General features: G+C 32.5%; 1 protein-coding gene across 3 annotated transcripts in view; it reads right to left on the minus strand.

Annotated features, from left to right (window-relative positions):
* LOC126889739 (uncharacterized) overlaps positions 1-21829 on the minus strand; it is a 194580-nt gene that overhangs the window by 7427 nt on the left and 165324 nt on the right. For all 3 annotated transcript variants that reach the window (XM_050658290.1, XM_050658289.1, XM_050658288.1), the window contains one exon: positions 11141-11500. In XM_050658290.1, coding sequence (XP_050514247.1) covers positions 11141-11500 — 360 coding nt within the window. The remainder of the gene's footprint in view (positions 1-11140; positions 11501-21829) is intronic.

Genomic DNA, 21829 nt, shown 5'->3' on the forward strand with positions numbered 1-21829 from the left:
CAAGCCTCGGATACCGGACAGAAACATTTTCCAAGACTCTTTACTACAATTTCATTAACTATAATTCTTAATTTTTTCATTATTCAAAACATACGTTTATCGGATTTTCGTCGATTTTAACAATCTTTATTTTTAATATTTGGGGTGACACCATGCATTACCGCCCCGGGTGTCACCCATGCTAGCTACGCCACTGACCCTGAGCACCAGGTACTCCGGAGATCGCTTCGGATGTCATATTCGTCGTTATCGACCCCAAAAACCCCCCGAGTAATGATTATTGACTAATTTTTTAATGAATTTGCCGAAAACTCCACAAGACGCGGTAAACAGTAGGTACCCTGGGCACCAGGTACTCTGGAGAACTTACGACGTCATATTCGTTTACAGCGACCCCAAAAATCCCCGAGTAACAAAATTAAACTCATTTCCGCCGATAATTGACGAGTTATGAATTTTTTTTACTGTCTGTTTGAGATGCACTTAAAGAATGCATTTTTGTATGCAGTTTTTCAATATTATCTCATGGCTAGGGGTCACAAATTTTCCTGGCGCATTCACGAATCGAACGCAAAAAGAATTATTAAGATCCGTCTTGTCGTTTTTTTTTTCGGATGTTCAGTGCTTTATTGCTTCCACTATATGTATGTACTGTGTGTAAAACTAATCACATCAAATTATTTTTATTCATATGAAATAGAGTATAAACTTATACCGTTGACTGATAAATATACTGGAAGATACGAAACTAAATGAGCGTTTATGTACGACACCAGTGGTTTTAGAAATAGATGGCGTTAGCAGCTTTCTAGGTGCGAGATTGAATTTACCTGAGACAACGATGAGACGTATTCAGGTAGCTTTGTTTATCGGAATTTGGGGTCGGTCGGGTCGATCGGATTATAATAAAAATTATTTAATTCTTTTGATGCATTTGAATTTGAGTTTTCATTCAACGATAACAATGGCAATCTTTAAAATAATTATTGGAGTGTACCTATGTATTACTTTCTAAACTCGTTTTTACATTAGCAAGAATAATTTTGTAGTTGTAATTTGTCTTCTAATTTGAATTCTTGAAACAAATCATTAAATATTATAAAGTTTATTTAATAATTTTATATAATATATATAATAATATAATTTATTTAATAAAAAATTTATTTAACGAGAAAAATACTCACTGGGTGATTTTAGATATTGTACGTTTCTTATTTGCCTCATAATCTCGATAAAAAATAGGTAGTTATTTTCGTTAATTTCAGTCTCTTCTGATAATTGTATATTTCGTTTGGAGATATTGCAAACGTATTTACTTAAATGAAATTGACTTAGTAACCCGCTCGGCCACTTTAGTAAGGGCTCATGAATTGTTGCAATCGCGATTTTCAACAATTTCTTCCAAGTTTTTTCGTGCCGTCGATATTTTCCGAGTTAGGGGGAAAATAGTGACTAAGTATTGAATTATTTATTATTAACTTTACTTCTTAAAGGTGCCGTGTATTTCTGCGTAGGCGTCCACTGTGCATTGTATTGTCAGGTGAGATATTAGATAGTCACGATTACATTATTCTATTACGAGTAATTTCATTAATATCATTTGGCGAATATTACCCAGCCATGACATCTTTTTCTAGACCTCTCTTACCCTCTATATTTCCTTCGAGTTCCAGTTGCCGACAACTATATCGTTCTCCTCGCAATATGTCCCTAAGTATGTCCATGATATTTTAAGCATTCGGTGCAGGCACCTTATTTCAAAGACTTCAAGTTTGTTAGTGGAGCTGGTCTTTATTATCCATGCTTTCATTACACACAAGAGAACAAGCCAAACGTAACACTTTAGCGTATTGTACAGTAGAAAAATAAAAGAATACCCATGAACGAACATATAAAACACGCTGTATTTTCCTGTCACCGTGTCACACAAAAAATTGGCCAGCACAGGTACATGTAATAATTATTATTACATGTACTTGCGCTGGGCAATTTTCTTTGCGACATGTTGACAGGAAAATACAGCGTGTTTTATATGTTCGTTCATGGGTATTCTTTGAATTTTCCGACTGTATCTCAGGTTGAAACCCAAATTTCAGTGAACAGTCATAAGAGTCTGGACGTCGACATCCCATTGTTTATGAGAGATATTTTTCATTAAGTTAAGCCCGCTTGAGCTGACAGTCGGAGTGAGTGTATATTGTCTTACCAAGATAGACGATTATCCAGTTTTATTCCCAAGAAGTTAATCAATTCTGAATAATTTATTGTAAACTCTTTAGGAACTACTTATTAACTTTTGCTCTCAGAACGAATTTCGAATAAACAATACGTTCTTCAGACACAAAGATCAAGAAAAATATACATTCAAAAATACAAGAGCACACATATCCGATATTGATTATATGTATATTGACAAACAGAAACATCCATCATTCTCAAGTACTAGACATAAGATGTTTAAGTGCAGCTAATATCGGAAGTGATCACAACCTAGTACTTGGAAAAATCAGAACACATCTACAAAAAACAGGAAAAAAGACCCTATTGAATGTGAGACAAGAATAAAAGTAGAACAGCTACAAGACTTGTCAACACGAGATCTATACCAGACAAGACTGCAAAAAGTACTGAACGAATACTACATAACACCAGATGAAGACATAGAAGAAAGTTGGAGGAAGATTAGAGATAATATCAAAATGGCAGCAACGGACGCACTTGGAGAACTTAAGATAAGTAAACATATACGAAAGAAAAGGAGAACACCCCATGGATCTGTGAAGAAATAAAAATAAAATGCCAAGAAAAAAAGAAAATCTAGCTAGAATACAAATTCAAAAGAACGAGACAAACATATGTGAAGAATCTAAAAGAGTTTGAAATGAGTTAAACTCAATAGTAAGAAGGAAGAAAACAGAACACTGGTAAGCATTTTCAAGAGAGATGGATCACGACTTATACGGGATGCAAAAGGAAATGTGGAAAATGATAAGAGGTCAAACAGCAGAGATGAAGGAATTGATAGAAGTAAAACATATTGATGCAAATACATGGACAACTTACCTAGAAAACCTGTATCAAACAGCTAATCATGAAGAACTGGAAAACCAGGATTAGAATCGGATGAGCAAACAGAAATTAAAGAGGAAGATATAACGAACGCCTTAAAACAGATGAAAAATCGAAAAGCACCAGGAAAAGATGGAATAGCTAATGAACTTTTAAAATACGGAGGAGAGAGACGTCACAAAGAACTGAATATCCTGATAAGTAAAATAATAAATACAGGAAGAATTCCAGAAGAATGGAGTACCACTCAGATGATAGCGTTATTAAGAAAAGTGATAGGGCAGACCCCAGTAATTATAGAGGGATAAAGTTACGGAGCACTATACTGAAACTCCCAACAAAAATACTGATGCAGAAAATAATGGCGTGCATAAATTTATCGGTTAAACAACAAGGATTTAGAAGGGGAAGATCATAACGATGCAGTTTTTGTGATAAGACAAATAGCGGAGAAATCATTAGAGTATAACAAGCGAGGGTTTTTCTGTTTTATATACCTAGAGAAAGCGTTTGATAGAATACAATTAAAAGACGTGATACACCTACTATATGACAAAAATTTACCACTGGATATTATAAAACTGATAGAAAACATTTATGTACGAAATAAAATAGAAATGAAAGTCAACGGAATAATAACAGAACCCATATTATAGAAGCAAACACAGGAATCAAGCAAGGAGATTCACTAAGCCCTCTACTTTTTAACATAACACTGGATGCAATAATAAAACAAGTGAAGAAAAAAAGAGGGTAAAAAATGGGCGATAAAGAGATAAAAATACTCTGTTACGCTGATGACACCGTGTTAGTAGCAGAGTGCGAAGACGACCTACAAAGATTACTGCACGAATTCAACATTAACGCAAAAGAAATGAATATGAAAATATCAGCCCAAAGAAACAAAAAACTTAGTAATATCCAAAGAACCAATAAGATGCAAATTGGACTTAGACAATAAAAGTAAATACCTGGGAATTAATCTATCAGCCGACAATAATATCGAAGAAGAGGTTAAAGACTAATAATTAAAGCCAGTAGAACGGCCGGATGCCTAAACGACACAATTTGGAAAAACAAATACCTTAGAGTGGAAACAAAGGACCGAATATACATATAAGTCATTTGACTGAAGTTATTAGACCAGTTATGACTTACACTGCCTAAACAAGATCAGATGCAATCAAAATACAAAGACGTCTGGATACCAACAAAATGAAGATCTTAAGAAGGATTGCTGGAAAAGGACTACGGGACAGGGTAAGAAGTGAGGAAATCAGATGCATATGTGGGGTAGACAATATAAATACCTGGGTAAAGAATAGAAAAGAAGAGTGGAATCAACATAAGCAGGATGTCTGAATCAAGGATAGTAAGAATAGCCAGGGACAAGTCACCATTAGGCCGAAGAAGTATAGGACACCCAAGGAAAAGATGGAATGACAATTTAGGGACAGAATGAAAGGCACCGTTGAAGAAAAACAGGCAGTACTGCCTATATAAAAGAAAAAGTAGAAGAAGAAATTCTTTAGGTAGATTTTTGGTAGTATGTGCTTCTTTGGAGTTTTACTGAAGATTATTGTTTTCGTTTTAGTGGGAGAAAATTCTAGGCCAGTAGTGTTTGACCAATTCTCTAATTTCTAAATGACTAGTGGGTTAAGTGATTTAGCGATGTCATTGATGGCAATAAGGAAAAGTGCAACGAGTAGAGTGCATGTCGTTTAATTGGATTTTTGAGTCTAACAGAACGTTATTTATTCGAATAAGTTTCGTCTATATAGGAAATTATTAATAAATTTTATATTTCCTGGAATTGACCAACTTAATAGAATTCTTATATCTAATCCCCAAAAACACGCGTTATAAAATATAATAAAAGATAGCCATAAGCCAAACATACTTTATCACATCCAAATGACCCATGAATTACAGATTCAATATCCACTAGGTTGTCTAATGTAGATGTGGACTTTCTAAATCCACTTTGTATAAGGCTAGGTAGCTATAATATCAATAAGTCTAATACTATCTAGTATCTATCAAGTGGATAAACTGATTAATTGTAGCAAGTTTTGTTCCATTGAGTTTTTTCACTAAGCTAATACTTTTTGAGTTATTTGAGAGTGAATATGTTCGTTTTTTAGCAAAACAAAAACACGTTTTTAGACGGTTTTACGCAAATAACACAATAAGTAAGTATTTTATCGAAAAGAGTATTCAATAAAAATATACTTTATAAAAAATTTAAAAAAAATGTCTGTATAGTCTTTATACTCAGTAGAAGCAGAGTTGTAGCTAAAAAAGTAAGTTCTTATTCGTCAAATTTCAAATTGAATATTTCAACGTGAAATAACCAAAAAATAAAGCACATTTCTGGGAAAACTCATCGCAACTTTTTTAAAGTGTTTAAAAAAGCAACTCTTCGCAACTTTTTTAAAGTGTTTAAAAAGCTTTGTTTTTGTTTTTAAAAATGTTTCTAGCATTAAAGTAAGCACGTTACGCTGAAAATAAAGTTGGTCCTTTTTTGTAAAAATAGTTTTAAAAAAGCGTGAAAATCACCCTCTAAAAGGGAACTTGCATAAAATTTTTATTTCGAAAGATATGCTATAAATTTGCTATAAATCACAACAGAACACGATTTAAAAAGAAAAAAAGTAGTTTGTGTTTTTCGTTTGGCCCCTCAAGACGAATAAAATCAAATTATTGTTACCGCTTCACAAGTGACTTTACTTATGTATTGTTTATAATACATATGATCTGTAAGTTTAATCGTAAATTTAGTTTTACAGTATTTTTTTTATTTTGAAAAAATGCCTTTTTTTAAATAATTTTTTAATTATCAGTGATACGAAATATCCCAAAGTGTAAAGGTTTTGGTTTTCTAAATATTTTGTTGTTCTGAAGCTATTTTCTTGTGGCATTTTTACAATTTTAACTATTTAGAATGGGAAATAAGCCACAATATTATTAAAAAATGATTTTTATTAACGTTTCGACGCCCAAATCGGGTGCCGTTGTCAAAATACAAAATACTATTAATATAAACAAAAATGTTGTTGCTTAGTAAAAAAATTCTTGTAATAATTTAATTAATTTGACTCATTTATATCGGCAATTCAGATACATATGATACATTTTAAAGTAGAAGACTTTAAAATGATATTGCCAATATTTATGAGTTGCTTTCCTGGGACGACTTTATTGAAAGATAGTTCATTCGATTACATGAAATCAACCCCAACTCAAGAATATCCGTCACAAAAAAAAAAAAAAAAAAAAATTATAGCATGTGATCTGTCTTTAAAAAGACAACGACATGCAACGGTGACATTAAAATTCTCGCGTTAGAGATCTCATAGTAAATCACGAGGGAAAACTAAACTAAAACTAAACCTAACAATGAACAAGAAAGGACAAAGAATTGTATTTATAAAATACCTTGTGAATGCGAACAGTTTTATATAGGTGAAACATCAAGACCATTAAACGTTAGAATAAGTGAACATCAATCTTATATTAAAAATAGAGAATTTGATAGATCTCAAATATGTCAACACGCATGGGATAATGAACATAGAGTTCAGTGGAGAGATTCAAGTATAGTCCTGAAAGAAACAGATAGTAAAAAGAGAAAAATCAAAGAAGCGGCTCTAATTATGCTAAACGAAACCAATTGTGTCGCAAATTCCTCGGTGGAATGCAGTAGGATGTGGATACCCATACTGAAAGAGGAAGTCAATAGAAAGAAAATACCACAATTAGTAAGTCAATAGTCGAGTTAGTACATATTTTATATTTTAGTATTACTTATATACCCATGTATTATTGATATTATTTATAATTTTAAACAAAATTATAGTAAAATCAGAATTTGGTATTAATTTTGAGAGTAAATTAAATGTAAGACCAAATACTTACGATGTCGGGATAGTATCACGAGGTTTTTCCTGGTTTTCCCTCGTGATTTACTATGAGATCTCTAACGCGAGAATTTTAATGTCACCGTTGCATGTGGTTGTCTTTTTAAAGACAGATCACATGCTATAATTTTTTTTTTGTGACGGATATTCTTGAGTTGGGGTTGATTTCATGTAATCGAATGAACTATCTTTCAGTAAAGTCGTCCCAGGAACGCAACTCATAAATATTGGCAATATCATTTTAAAGTCTTCTACTTTAAAATGTATCATATGTATCTGAATTGCCGATATAAATGAGTCAAATTAAATAAATTATTAGAAGAATTTTTTTACTAAGCAACAACATTTTTGTTTATATTAATAGTATTTTGTATTTTGACAACGGCACCCGATTTGGGCGTCGAAACGTTAATAAAAATCATTTTTTAATAATATTGTGGCTTATTTCCCATTCTAAATAGTTAAAATTCTAAATATTTTGTTTTACTGTAATACAAAAATTGGTTACGATATGGCTGTTCCGAATTTGCATATACTCGTGATTAGTGACTCATTGAAGCCCTTTCAACTACAGCCTTTCAAAAATATGCACTTTGAACCGATGAAACTTACAGATCCTCTATAATAAGCATACATACGTAAAGTAACTTATGAAGCGCTACTGATTAATTTCATTTGAGATGCTAATTAGGAGGTGATTTTTAGATTTTTTTACAAAAAAAGGGATCAACTTTATTTTGTGCGCAACTTGTTTACTTTTGATACTAGAAACTCAAAAAAAATAAAGCTGTTTTTAAACTTTTTAAAAAAGTTATGATGAGTTTTCCCCGAAAAGTTCTTAATTTTTTGGTTATTTCATGTAGAAATATTCAATTTTGAATTTGACAAATAATAAGAACCTACTTTTCATTAGCTACAACTCTGCTTTTACTGGGTCTACGACTTCATAATATTTCATATTTATATAAAACATTTTTTTCACTTTTTGATAAGCTGTATTTTTGCTATGAATGTTTTTTTGGTGAAATACTTCCTTTTTTAGTTATTTGCGAAAATCCGTCTAAAAACGTACTATTTTTTGAGAAATGAATATATTCACTCGCAAATAACTCGAAAAGTATTTACTTGTGAGGTCAAGACTAGTGAAAAATCTCTACAGTCAATTTATATTTCCAACATTTTTGCAGAAACAAAAACAAAAAAAATTAATTCAGATTAATATGATAGTGACTGCTGCGTTAAAATTTTGAATACGGGCCATGTAAAATAACCGCGTGTTCTTGGCTAGTTCCTTGAGTAGGGGGAATTTTACACTTCCCTCTAAGGCTAGTTCCAACAAATTTAAGCTAGGCGCGCCACTATACGGGCAGGTTTTAAAGACAACAAAATAATGCATAGGCTTTCGTATCTTTCCGTATTTATCAATCAACGCTTATACATTATGCTCATACTCATGAGAACATAATCGTAGTTTATAGTCCGTTTTTATTCATACCAACTATAGTGATATTGAGGATACAACTTAGGGAAAGCACAACAAGGGAAGATTCGTATTTTTACTTTATCATACTATATACGTAGTATAGTATAATAGATAAAGTTATAGGATCGTGCAAAAATTTTTTTTTTCAGATTTCACATTTTTTCGACGTTTTGAGTCCCCCTGAGTCTAAAAAGCAAATAAAAAAAACATGTCGGAAGTATGTACGTACGTATGTACGTACGTACGTATGTCACCACTGCCCAGCAAAAACTACCGGACCGATTTCGATGAAATTCGGTATGAATAAGAGAATTTGGTCGAGAAACTAAGCTTTAAAAAAAAACCTCTCAAAGGGGGGCCGAAATAGGGGGGTTATTTAGGGCCCATTTTTGCAAATTTTTACCGAAACGAATGGAATTTAACTCAAGGTTAGCTCATCGATAGGTAAATACAAATACGGAATTTGACATTTCCAAATTCAAAATGGCGGCCAACATGGCCGACCGCCAACCCGACACATTTCCCTACCTATCTAAAAACTTGTTTAAGATAAGTTTAATTTGAAAAAGTCGTTATATAGCCTAAAGATGGGGCTATAAGAAGAATATTATCTTTTTCAGAAAAAGTTATGGGTTGCCTATATTTAAGGGGTCAAAATTTGACATAACTTTGAACCAGATTTTCTCAAAAATGGCTCCAAGGAATTTTTTTATTTTTTGATATATTTTTGATATCCTATCGGTAAATTGAATGACATTAGTCAGATTTCTTAACTCCCCATAGGAGGGTAGGTATGAATTTTCTATTAAAAAATATTGGAGTGCCCGTAACTTCCTTTGTAATAGAAACTAAAATTTGAAATTTTTCAGATATATATATGGTACTTTATTATCTATTATCACAATAAATTTTACCCAAAATGTGGCTTCCGGTTGAACCGGAAATGAAACAAAATCTTTTTACATATTTTGAAAGAATGCAAAATTACCTTTCAAATGATATAAAACTCGTTGCTATAGCTCAAAAACTCGAAAAGGTACAGTAAATAGAAATTTTGCTATAATCTTGTGTGTGTCCTCTCTCACGAGATCATAGCAGAACATTATTATAGGGCAGTCAATGAGGGTATTTGGCTCCGAATTCCATCCTACTACATCGATGTACTTGATATTTTCACAGTAAGTAGGGAATAGCTCAAGAAACAAAATCTACCCTATATACTATGGCGTTTTTATCTTAGGGCGGTTCCCACCCCTTCAAGGGGGTGGAAAATTTGTTGGTCAAAATAAGCACGGAAGTGGCTAGAGAACCTATTTCTAAACAAAAACTGGTCCATACTTTTTTTTGAGAACTCAATACTTTTTGAGTTATGCGTAGTTGAAAATTGGCATTTTCATTGAAAAGTGACACCTCTTCGGACAGTTTTTTGTGAATACCTTAAAAACTATGCATCGAACTAAAAACACTATATAAAACATTTTTTAGATTATAAATAACAAAGAAATTCGTTCCTTCGTAAATGTATTTATAATACTAAAAGAGATATGGTAGGTGAAAAGAGTTTGTTTTTTGGTGCATGTTCAAATTGGTGTATTCAACTTGAAATAACAAAGTATCGGTAGGTTTAGGTGTATAATGCTACCAACGCCTTTTGTAGTGTTTGAAAAGGCCTTTAAAACGAGCACCATTAAATGCCGGTTACATTCAAACTAAGCGAGATATGGTGCAAAAAAATATATGACTAATGTACTTAAAGGAAAAATGATAAGTACATACATTTAACCCCTCATCCACCAGAATTTAAATGCATTGTTTTTCTTCTGCAATACCTTTTAATATAGTGTTATTTCTACTTTCAAAAAGTTGAACGGGTTTAAAATGAATGGTTTTTGTAAAAAATGTGATTAAATTATAGAATGCATTTTTAAATTTTCTTAAAAATCTTCTTTTTCTCCATGTAATTCGAAAATAAAAATGTTCCACCCCCGAGAAGTAGTTGGAACTGCCCCCATGATAAAAGCGCTATAGTATATAGGATAGACTTTGAATCAAGAGATTGGGTTGCTCCCAAAATTTCATTAAAATCCATGCAGTAGGATAGAATTCGGAGGTAATATCTTGTTCTTAATCTCGCGCATTGACTGGCGTAATAGAAATAGAGTGAAATGCAAATATTGTAAACTATTAATTTCTCAGAAAATTAACTAATTCTATTGATTTATGCAATAATCTATACATCTATAGTGTGTCCCCGAAATATGGCATCGAACATTTTCTCAAATGTAGGAATTAATGATGCGTAGAACCATAAAATATTTTCAAGTATACAAGGTGTTTCTAAAATATCAAAATATCGAGTAACTTTGCTATTTTTATAGAATTCCAGTATCTAGTACGATAACGATAATAGATGGGTACGATAAAGTTCTCGGGCGGCCCTTCCGTCCAGCGTTTTTTGATGATGACTAAAGTTCAATCAAGTCCGTTATTTTTGAATAAGACATCCATTACGTTTTTTAAAATGTTTTTAGTGGTCAGACATTTTTTGTAGAAGTTTGCCGTAAGTATTTTAGTACAAAACTCATAAAAATATTGAAGTCTTAGCGAAAATTGTATATAATATTTCGAGAAGAAAATTATTCCCCCTTTATGGATACGTATGACTTACCAGTACATTTTCTGCTCCTTTGTCTAACCCATCTTCATCTTCAATGATAGGTTCATCATCTTCAATCAATATGTCGTCATCCTCGGACTGGTTTTGATTATTCGGGAGTTTTCTAGTCAAATTGGCACAAAGCTGTACCAAAAGTTGATTAAGGTTTATTTCCTTATCAGTAAAAACTTCAGCTGTGGGAATTTCGTCATCCAGAGAACTTTTGATAATGATTTTGCTATATTCTGTCACATTATCCATGAGCGTCTGGTAATCTGAATCGAGCCATTCTCCAGTTTTAGCATATATCTTGTCTAGTTTAATCTTAGAAGCAAAAGCGGGAATCTCGGGATAGAGAATTTCTTGTCTTAGCTAAAATAGCATCAATATTAAAATTGGATTAAAATTTTAGAATGTTTATGATATACAGGGTGTATGGTAATTGCATTAGTAATTGACACTGTACCAGTAGTTGACACTTTCCATTTTAATTATAAATATAGTTGTTCCATTTTATTTTTGCCCATGCGTCATGACTCATTTTCAAGCAAGTTAAATCAAAACATTAAGTGAAAAGTACGTCGATACGTAAATCATTGATACAGTCGGAAAAAAGAAAGATTACCCATGAACGATCACATCAATCACTTATTTTGTATTTGCTGTCTTTTTCTACGCTCACCGGCACAAAATTCCGCCACCCAAAATGTTTGATTAAGTTTGACAATCTATAACTTTATTATTTGTACTCCGATTTTCAAGATTCTTGCATCATTTTGTAGGTACAGTTACGATCACTGAATAGTTTACACCTTAATTTTTATATTGTAATACTGTAAAATTGCAGTGTCGTACGGATCTGATAAATGCCATCAAAAAATTTCAAAAAGTCAATACTTGTCAAAAATTTCGAGTGCTGAAAAATAAAATAAAACGATATCAAACTCCTCCAAAAAAACTTCTTTGTATACCTCCCATTTTGTTAATTTTTTTTTATTTAGCTTAATGCCTCAGCAACTAATGGCCCTTGGCATTTTTGTTAAATTTTGTAAAATATATTTATATTGTTTTGATTTTTTAATTTAAATCAACCTATTCTAGGTACACCACTGGTAACGTCACTTTGGCGTAAAAGGTGCGTTTAAACGAGGTGAAATTTTAAAAAATCGGCTCCTAGATACGTAAGCCTGTAAACTATTCAATGATCATAACTGTACATGTATTGATGTCGTTTGTTATTATTCAGGTAACAAAATTTTTTTGCTTAGATGGCATTATACGGGGATGAATGGAAGCGTTGTTTTTTCTCCTAATTTAAAAAAATCTGTGGAAAAATTGGAGGGCTGATTTTGTTTCACACTTCTTTTGTATTTGGAACAACTGCAACACAGGCACTCACAGTTTTAACTGGAGTAAGGCCAATGCATTTAGAAACACAAAAAAGAGCATGTAATTATTGGCTAAATAAAGAAAAATATGAAAAAATAATACAAATAATAGGATTAGATATAAAAAATAAAAGAGAATTAAAAGAAATAATAAATAGAAAAAGACAAAATGAATGGGAAAATTCAACAAAATCTAGACGTTTATACAATTTTATACCAATATTAGAAAACATTCCATATTATTTTAATCCAAAACAAGGTTTAGTACACTTTTTAACATAGACCGTACCCAACATAGATGATGCATATTGTGAATGTGGAGAACTAGGTACACCAGAACATATAGTGTTACATTGTGAAAATACTATAGAAAATGAAGAACATAGAGAAATGAGAAAAAGATTAGAAAGAATTGAAATAAGAGATATATTACAAAATGAAGAATATTTTGGAATATTAAACAATCTAACAGAAATAATATATAAAAAACAACAAGAAATTTATAATAATAGAAGAAGACAACAAATAATCCAACCCTGATGAAGTTGAGTAAGATAAAGTTAAAATAAATAAAATAAAATATAAATTCAAAAATAGATATTCACAATTATAATACTAATAATTCAATATAAAATAAATAAATAAAAATAATAATTCAATAAATAATTCATTAAATTAAAAAAAAACTACCAACTCTCTTCTGAAAACAGAGGGACTGTCTTTATAACTTAGAAGGGAGTTGATAGTACCAAAAATATTTTAACAAATATATATTGTTTCTTTAAATTTTTTTTTCTTACCGCGTCAACCATGAAAGGTTATTGGCGGGGAAGAGTTGTACATAAAATCAGATGTTTGCTTATAACAACTAATTACAATTGAGAACTTAAGCTTATTTTTATATTAGATTGTACAATTTAGTTAGTTTTAGAAACTTAGTCACTTTATCACATTTACTATAGTTCAGAGCACTTTTCAGATCACTTGGTAAATTACTTTGAAGTCGTTCCAGATGATAGAGTGGGCAACTAACAATAATGTGTTCGATTGTCAGAGGAATATCACAAACATAGCACAGTTTTTGTTGTTCTTTCTTCATTAGGTACTGGTGGGTTAACCTGGTATGTCCTATTCTCAAGCGGTGTTGTATGACTTGATCTCGTCGTTTTTGTGGCATTATCCCTATTGGTGACAAATTTGGGTTGATGCGTTGTAGTTTGTTGTCGTCAAGTTTTTTCCATCTTTCGAGCCATATTCTCATTGAAAATTCTTTGATGGTGATTTTAATGTCGGAATGAGGAATTTCTATGAGCTCTTTATCTGGTCTATTCGTATAGCAGGCTTCTTTAGCTTCCCGATCAGCTTTTTCATTACCTATTATGTCTACATGAGATGGGATCCAAACAAATTCTACCCGTTTATTCCTACTGTAAAGTTCTTCTAGATCAATTTTAATTTGACATAGTATTGGGTGGTTTGGGTAAACCCTTAATATTCCTTGTACTGCGCTTAAAGAATCTGTGAAAATGACTGCTTCCAATTTGGGCTGGTTTGATATATGTTGTAGGGCTTTAGATATGGCATATAATTCGGCGGAATATATGGAGTACTCCTTAGGTAGCTGGAACTGATGTTTAGTTGTTTCGTCAACGAAAGCTGCGCCTACCGTTTCCATTTCAGAAGTTTTTGACGCATCTGTATATATTTGGTAATATCTTTTGTACTTGTCTTTAATCTCTTGAAACCGTTGTAGAATTATATGTGATGAAGTATCAGATTTAGGATACAGTAGAAGATTGGTATTACATTTGGGGAGTTTTATGGTCCAAGGAGGAGGGTAGTTTATTTCATTGGAAATAACTTTCGGAAAATTGAAACCTGTAATTCTTTTACTAAATGATGCAGAAAGAAAGGGTTTTTGTTCAAAAATTAAATGAAAATTGTTAGAAAATGTGTAGGAGTAAGCAGGGTTATTAGAGTTTGCTCCAATTTTCGCTGCATATTGTAGGCTTAACCTGTGTCTTCTAATTGAAAGAGGAGGTTCTTCAGCTTCTACATACAGACTCTCTACTGGACTGGTCCTGTAGGCTCCAAGTGCAAGCCTTAATGCGGTATTTTGTATGATGTCCAATTGCTTTAATAAACTATCTTTAGCTGAACTGTAGACTATTGATCCATAATCTAGCTTGCTACGAATCTGTGTTTTATATATATTTAGTAATTGTGTGGTATCAGATCCCCAATTTTGATTGGCTAATACTTTGAGAATGTTCATATTTTGCATGCAAGATTTTTTAAGTTGTTGAATGTGGGTATTCCAAGTGAGTTTTGTATCTAATATCATTCCCAAAAATCGATGTTCTTCTACATACTGCAAATTTTGATTATATAGTGTTAATTTTGGCCAACTTGTTTGTTTGTTTCTTGAAAAACATATTGCTTTTGTTTTGTTTGTAGAAAAACGAAGACCTGTTCTCTCTGACCACTTTTCTAAAGATTTGATGGACTCTTGCAAAATAGTTGCAGCTATCTGGCTATTTTTATTGCTTACATAAAGAACAAGGTCATCTGCATATAAACCAATTTGGACAGGAGTAATAATGTTATCCACAACTTCATTCATTGCAATCAAGAAAAGTGTTACACTAAGTGTTGATCCTTGGGGAGTTCCGTTATCTTGGGTATACGAACTTGAAAAATGATTAGTGAGTTTAACTCTAAAATTTCTATCATAAACAAAATTTTTGATAAAAGCTAGAAGATTTCCGTCCACACCCCATTGTTTTAATCTTTTTAGGACATCATACTTCCACACAGTATCGTAGGCTTTTACTATATCAAAGAAGACGGCCAGTACTTGACGATTACTTGCAAATGCCTCGTGTATGACCGATTCTAGTTTAATCAAGTTGTCCGTTGTACATCTGTTTTTCCTAAATCCGCTTTGTTGTTTGCATATTAAATTATTGGATTCCAGAAAGTATTGCAGACGTTTGTTAAGTATTTTTTCTATTAGTTTGCACAAGGTGGATGTTAAAGATATAGGTCGATACGAATTTGGATCCGTCTTTATTTTATTAGGTTTTAAAATAGGAATTACAATTGCTGATTTCCAAGATTTTGGGAATTGTTTCGTATAGAATAACAGATTATAGATATCCAAAAGGTATTGTTTAGCATTTGCTGGAAGATTTATAAGGAATGCATAAGGTATTTCGTCAGGTCCTGGGCTAGAATTTTTAACGTCCTGAAGTGCTTCATTTAGTTCATTTATACTTAGTGATGAGTTTAGTGGATGATTGTTATTGGTAATGATTATTTCTTGTTCTGAGTTTCTTTTATGTTCAATAAATATAGGGTCATACATAGAGTCATTGCTGTATGTCTGAAACGAAACTGCTAAGGCATTTGTTATTTGTGCTTCATCAGTTATTTGATTTCCGTTTATATTCAGAGAGTTTATCTTGTAAGTATATGGAATACCTTTAATTCTGCGGATCTTGTTCCACACTTCAGATGTGGGGGTATCTTCGGTAATTGAGGATACATATTGTTTCCATGACTCACGCTTGTTCTTTTTGATTATATATCTCGCCTTAGCTCTATGTTTTTTAAAATTAACTAAGTTCTCTTCTGTATGGTGTTTTTTTAATACGTTGAAGGCATGTTTACTAAGTTTCAGTGCATCTTGACATTCGGCATTCCACCAAGGGACCGTCTGTTTACGTTTTGGCCTGCTTGTTTTACCTATAGTTTCTTCTGCAGCTTTTATAATCATTCTAGTGAATTTTTCAACGATTGAATCAATATCAGTTTCCAATGGTCCTAAGTGGGGTATAGAGTTTATGATAAAATTTTGATAACTTTCCCAATCTGCATTATTGATTTTCCACTTTTCTGGAAAGGATATTTCAGTATTTTGATCTGATGCGTAGTTTGTTATTAATATAGGCCAGTGATCGCTATCATAAGTATGATGTAGTACTTCCCAGTTTAAATTTGGAGCTAGCGAGCTTTCGCATATAGAGAGATCGATAGCGGAATGCTTACCAGTAATTGAGTTAAAGCGAGTTTTTTCCCCTGAGTTAAGCAAGACAAAGTCGGTTAAGCTTAAAAATCTTTCTATAGTATCACCTCTTTTATCTGTAGATAGACATCCCCATGTTGTACTATGTGCATTAAAGTCTCCTACTATTATTCTGGGTTTTGGAATTTGTTCTATTAACATTTCGAGTTGTTTGGCAGTGATTTCGGTATCTGATGGAATATATACATTACATATAGAATATTGTGTTGAAGATTTTATTTTAACTGCTACAACCTCTAATTCTGATTGTATGGGGATTTCCTCTGATTCCAAATGTGAATTAACATAAATGGATACGCCGCCACTAGCTTTACCAGCGTTTGTTCTAATTTTATGGTAGGCCTCATATTGTTTTAATGAGTATTTTTTATTTGTTGTGAAATTTGTCTCTTGTAAGCAGATAACTTGTGGGTGTGTTTCTTTAATTAAAAGCATCTTGGTTTATTTTACTAAGTAGTTTTTTCTTGATTCTTGTAATTCTAGATTTAATTGCTCTTTCGTTCAACATGGGATATATTTCAGTTAGCATATGTCCCAACCCGTTTATATCCTGTGTGTATTCTAGGGCCAGTTCTACTGGGGTGGAAGAACCGTGAACGTCTTCTAAGAATGCTAGTAATTGGGTGTAATTTAGTACATATGGTGGTGATGCATCCTGGATAAATTGTTGGACTGGTTGTAATAATGACTCAATATTGGTAGTTTCTGAAGTGGATTTGTCTAATTTGATAATTTTTTTCTTCTTTTTAATTTGCACTGGTTTTGGTTTCGTGAATTCTGTTGGTATAGTTTCTGTAGGAGTGGAGCAAGTTGGGGATGACACTTCCGAGTGAGATCGTTTATTTTTATTATCGGTATCAGTGCTGACTTGAGCATCCATTTCTTCTCGAGATTCGTCATTTACATGTGTAATTTGATTTTGTTCGGGGCTAGTAGATGGTATTTGTGAAAGAAAATTTTCCTCCGTTTGGGGCTTTTGAGTATTTTGTGGATAAGAATGATTTGAGGTACAGTCCGAGGAAACGTGACCAGTTTGGTGGCATTTGTAACAAGTTAGTTTATCGGAAAGAAAAATTCGGTAAGAAATATTTTCAAAATCAATTAGGACGGAGTCGGGTACAGTAAAATTGTCTGTAGGTGCAAAGTAAACTTGTCTTCGAAAACTAAGAACATGGCTGTATTGCGGGTCTTGTATTCCAGCTCTAAGAAACGAAATCGGAGACATTAATTTAAAACCAAGATTGATTAAAGACTGTTCGATTATGTTATGGGGTATAGATGGACATACTTGGGATAGAACTAGTCTATTAGCGGGTGTAATTAGTTTACGTGCTTTGATTGTATGTTCTCCAATTTTAATTTCACCATGTTGACTTAGAAAATCATCTACGACTTGTATGCTTGAAAGGTAGATGTATATTCTTCCGTTTGACATTTTGGATGAAAACAGTACATTTTTTGGATGGATTATAGTTCCTACTGCAATGGTGTACTCTTCTGTTCTTATTCCATCTACTGCCGGTAAAATTATGGCCTGGTTTTTTGTTGGGAATTTTGTTAATGGTTGTTGTTTAGTAATGGTAGAATAAGTAATTTTTTGCTGATCGGGATTAATTGATGGACCCCTGTAGTCAGAAGTACCACCTTCTTTAAATTTGTTAAATGTAATTAATAGATTATGGCAAATTATTAATTGTAAAAATAGATTTAGTAGTTTAGTAAAAATATAAAAAAAAAATATATATCTGTAATCCCATCAGGAAAATTAGTCACTAGAGGCCAGGTCATATGTATGAACAATAAAAGAAACTTCTTTTGTATCATTCTGAAGGTATTACTAAGGTTTTGTTTTTTGAAGTATCCAAATATCTCTTTTCTTGTAAGAGCTGTAATAAAAACACTGCTTTGAAGGTTTATTTAATAAAAAATATCAAACGCACTAAAATTAACAAAACAAAATGACAACAAAACAAAGCAATTCAACCTCTTGCAGTTCTCAGCGTGATTGCAACCTCAACGTCCACCTCTTGCAGCAAAGACTGCTAGCAATCTGTTTAGCATCGAATAAAGACGTGTTATCCTTGCCTGGGGAATAGCCCGATATTCCTCTACCAGGACCATAACGGTACCAAATTTTCTGGAGGTCTAGGATGACAGCAAATAGCTTTTTTTTAATTCATCCCATAAATGCTCAATAGGATTTGGGCTGCATGCGGGCCATTCTAATCTTATCAATCCAACCTCTATTTTATGAGTCAGTGTTTTTATTTACAAAAAATGGTGCAGCTTTTACAAGAAAAGAGATATTCGGATAATTCAAAAAACAAAATTTTAGTGATGCCTCCGGGATAATATGACAGGACCATGACACCAAATCAGCTATTCCATTTTTCCACAGAATTTTTTAAAGTTAAGAGAAAATACAACGCTTTCATTCACCCCTGTATAATGCCATGCAAGCAAAATTTTTTTGTTACCGGAACAATACCAAATGATATCAATACATGTACCTACAAACTGATGCAAGAATCTTGAAAATCGGAGCACAAATAATAAAGTTATAAATTGTCAAACTTAATCAAAAATTTTGGGTGGCGGAATTTTGTGCCGGTGAGTGTATAACAAACGTTTGTTATTTATAGAAAAAGACAGCAAATATAAAATAAGTGATTGATATGATCGTTCATGGGTAATCTTTCATTTTTCCGACTGTACATACTGTCAATGTAATAATTAGGAACTGGCTATTATCCCGGTGGACGTATTTTATTTTATTGAAATGTTTAATCTTTTTTCACTATTGAGAATATTAATGGACTCAACATTAAATAGCTTGAACATCATACCGACTATTACTAGTATAAAGATAAAAAATAAACAGTAATGCATAAATTAAAAGAAAACAAAAAGTTAAACACTAATCTCGAAAATAAATAAGTTTCGATTCGACAGAACTATAGCCAGACTTATGTAGTACAATGACAATTTGTAGGTAAAAAAAAATTACTTGTCACATTTGAGTAAAAAATAAATAGGTACTTTTTATAAGCAATTCTGCTTGTTCATTGGTGGATTGATACCTCTATGGAAGGTTGTCACTCCATCTTTTGCGCGGTCGGTCGATACTTCTTCTACCGATTGGTGATTTATCTCTTGCCATTTTGACCACACGTGTCTCCTCCATTCTTCTTATGTGGTTATTCCATCCTTTTTTTCTATTTAGTGTCCATTCGTTGTTACATTGTTTTCTAATGTATTCACTTCTTTCGATCTCTCAGCTTATTTCCTGTAATTCTTCTCAGTACTCTCATCTCTGCCGTTTCCAGCAGTCTTTGTGTTGTGGCGGTATCAGGTCTTGTTTTTGATGCATGTCATTATTGGCCTTACACTGGCTTTATAAATTCTTGACCTTATCTCAGTGTTAATATCTCGGTTTCGCCATATAGTGTTATTAAGGCAACTTGCCAGTTGGTTTTTGTACTTGATTTCTCACTCTTTGTCCAGGTCTCCATAACTTGACAGTGTAATTCCACGGTATTTTACTTCCATTACTTGTTCAATACTGATACCATCAATTTCTTTTTTACATCTGATTGGTTCTTTACTGATTACTTTTGTTTTAGTTTTGCGAGATGAAATTGTCATATTGAATTTTTTTGCTGTTATGTTAAATCTGTGGACTAATGTATGCAGACTATCTTCATCTTGAGCTATCAATATTGCGTCGTCTGCGTGGCAGCGTATTTTTACTTCTTTGTTTTCAATTTTATATCCTCTTCCTTATTAAGTACTTACCTAATAGATACTTACCGGAAGTAATCAAATTAAGAAAGCAAGATTTAGTCGTTGTAACAATTATGCTTGAAAATTAAAATTAGAATGACATACACAAAGACTAAAAGTTAAATAATTAGAAAAACGAAATAAACAATAAATTCAAATAAACACAACAAATGCGCTAATCATGCCTATTCTGTAACTCATTTCGATGATAGAAGTCAGTAAAATCGAATAGAAGTGGCCAAGTCGAATAGAAATAGTCTAAATCGGTATTCCATAACTACTCCGGAATCTCTACAATCGTAATAGTGAATAGAAATCACTTCGACAGCATTTACCCTGTCGAGATGAGATTTCGATTATCGGAATTGTGCTTGACGGCTTGACGCAAGCGCATTTTGTTTTGTTTTGACGTTTATATTTTTAATATCTACTAAAAATAGTTGATTACTACTTATTTATAATTATTTATAGTATTTGTACCTTTTTGAAGTTATACTTCTTTAGGCGCGATTGAGAGTAAAATTTCATAATACTGCGCGCATGCGCACACAGACAGTATGACGTTTAGTTGCTAAATCTTTCAAGTTATGTATAAATATATCAGTGCAAGAAAAGGTGCGAAAAGAATATAATTAGTGTTTTTAGTTAATAGTTTTATTATAATTTTTGTGTCTTTGGATTTGTCTTCCTCGGGAGTAAGATGAGTATTATTAAAACATTTTATTGTATATTTATTATACTTCACCTTGTCTGCTTGTTACCGTGAATTGTCATTAGGTACGTCCGAACCGATACAGGCACAGTCCTCGTAGCGTATTTGGTATAGGATTCGGCCAGAGATCGAGAGGTCTTGAGTTCGAATCCGGATCAATCTTATACTTTTTTTTTTTATTTTTTTGAAAGCGGTAAGCACAAAATTAGTTTGGTGTTTAAAAAAAATTAAAACAAACTGTTTAAAGTATGTTTATTTTTAAGAAATGATATAATAGAAGTATAACTTCTTACGTGCGTACAAAGTACACACACATTCTTTTTTTTTTAACTGCTTAGTCTGTGGTGTTATTTGTATAGAGAATTATATATTTAATTTAGACATGTACGAGTATGAATTGAACCTAACCTTATTTATTTGCTATTTTACTTGGCATCCGAAATCTGAATGTTTGCCAGCCACAGTGTTGCCATAATTTTTTCGCTTATTCCTTATACAATTTCAATCAATGGTATAGTACAAGAATATCATACGCATACGATAGACTTCTTAAGCAGGAAACCCATTATGAACGCCCGGCACGGCACAGCACAGGCCGGCACGTCCAAAAACCCATTTGTAACAACGGCCGGCACGGCACGGCACCGGAAAAATGATCATTTGCCATGGAGAAGAGTGGTCAAGAGTGGAATTTGGTCAGAAGAGTAAAGTTAGATTTACAGTTTGACGTA

The sequence above is a fragment of the Diabrotica virgifera genome, chromosome 8, assembly GCF_917563875.1.
Source record: "Diabrotica virgifera virgifera chromosome 8, PGI_DIABVI_V3a".
Classification (NCBI taxonomy): Eukaryota; Metazoa; Arthropoda; class Insecta; order Coleoptera; family Chrysomelidae; genus Diabrotica; species Diabrotica virgifera.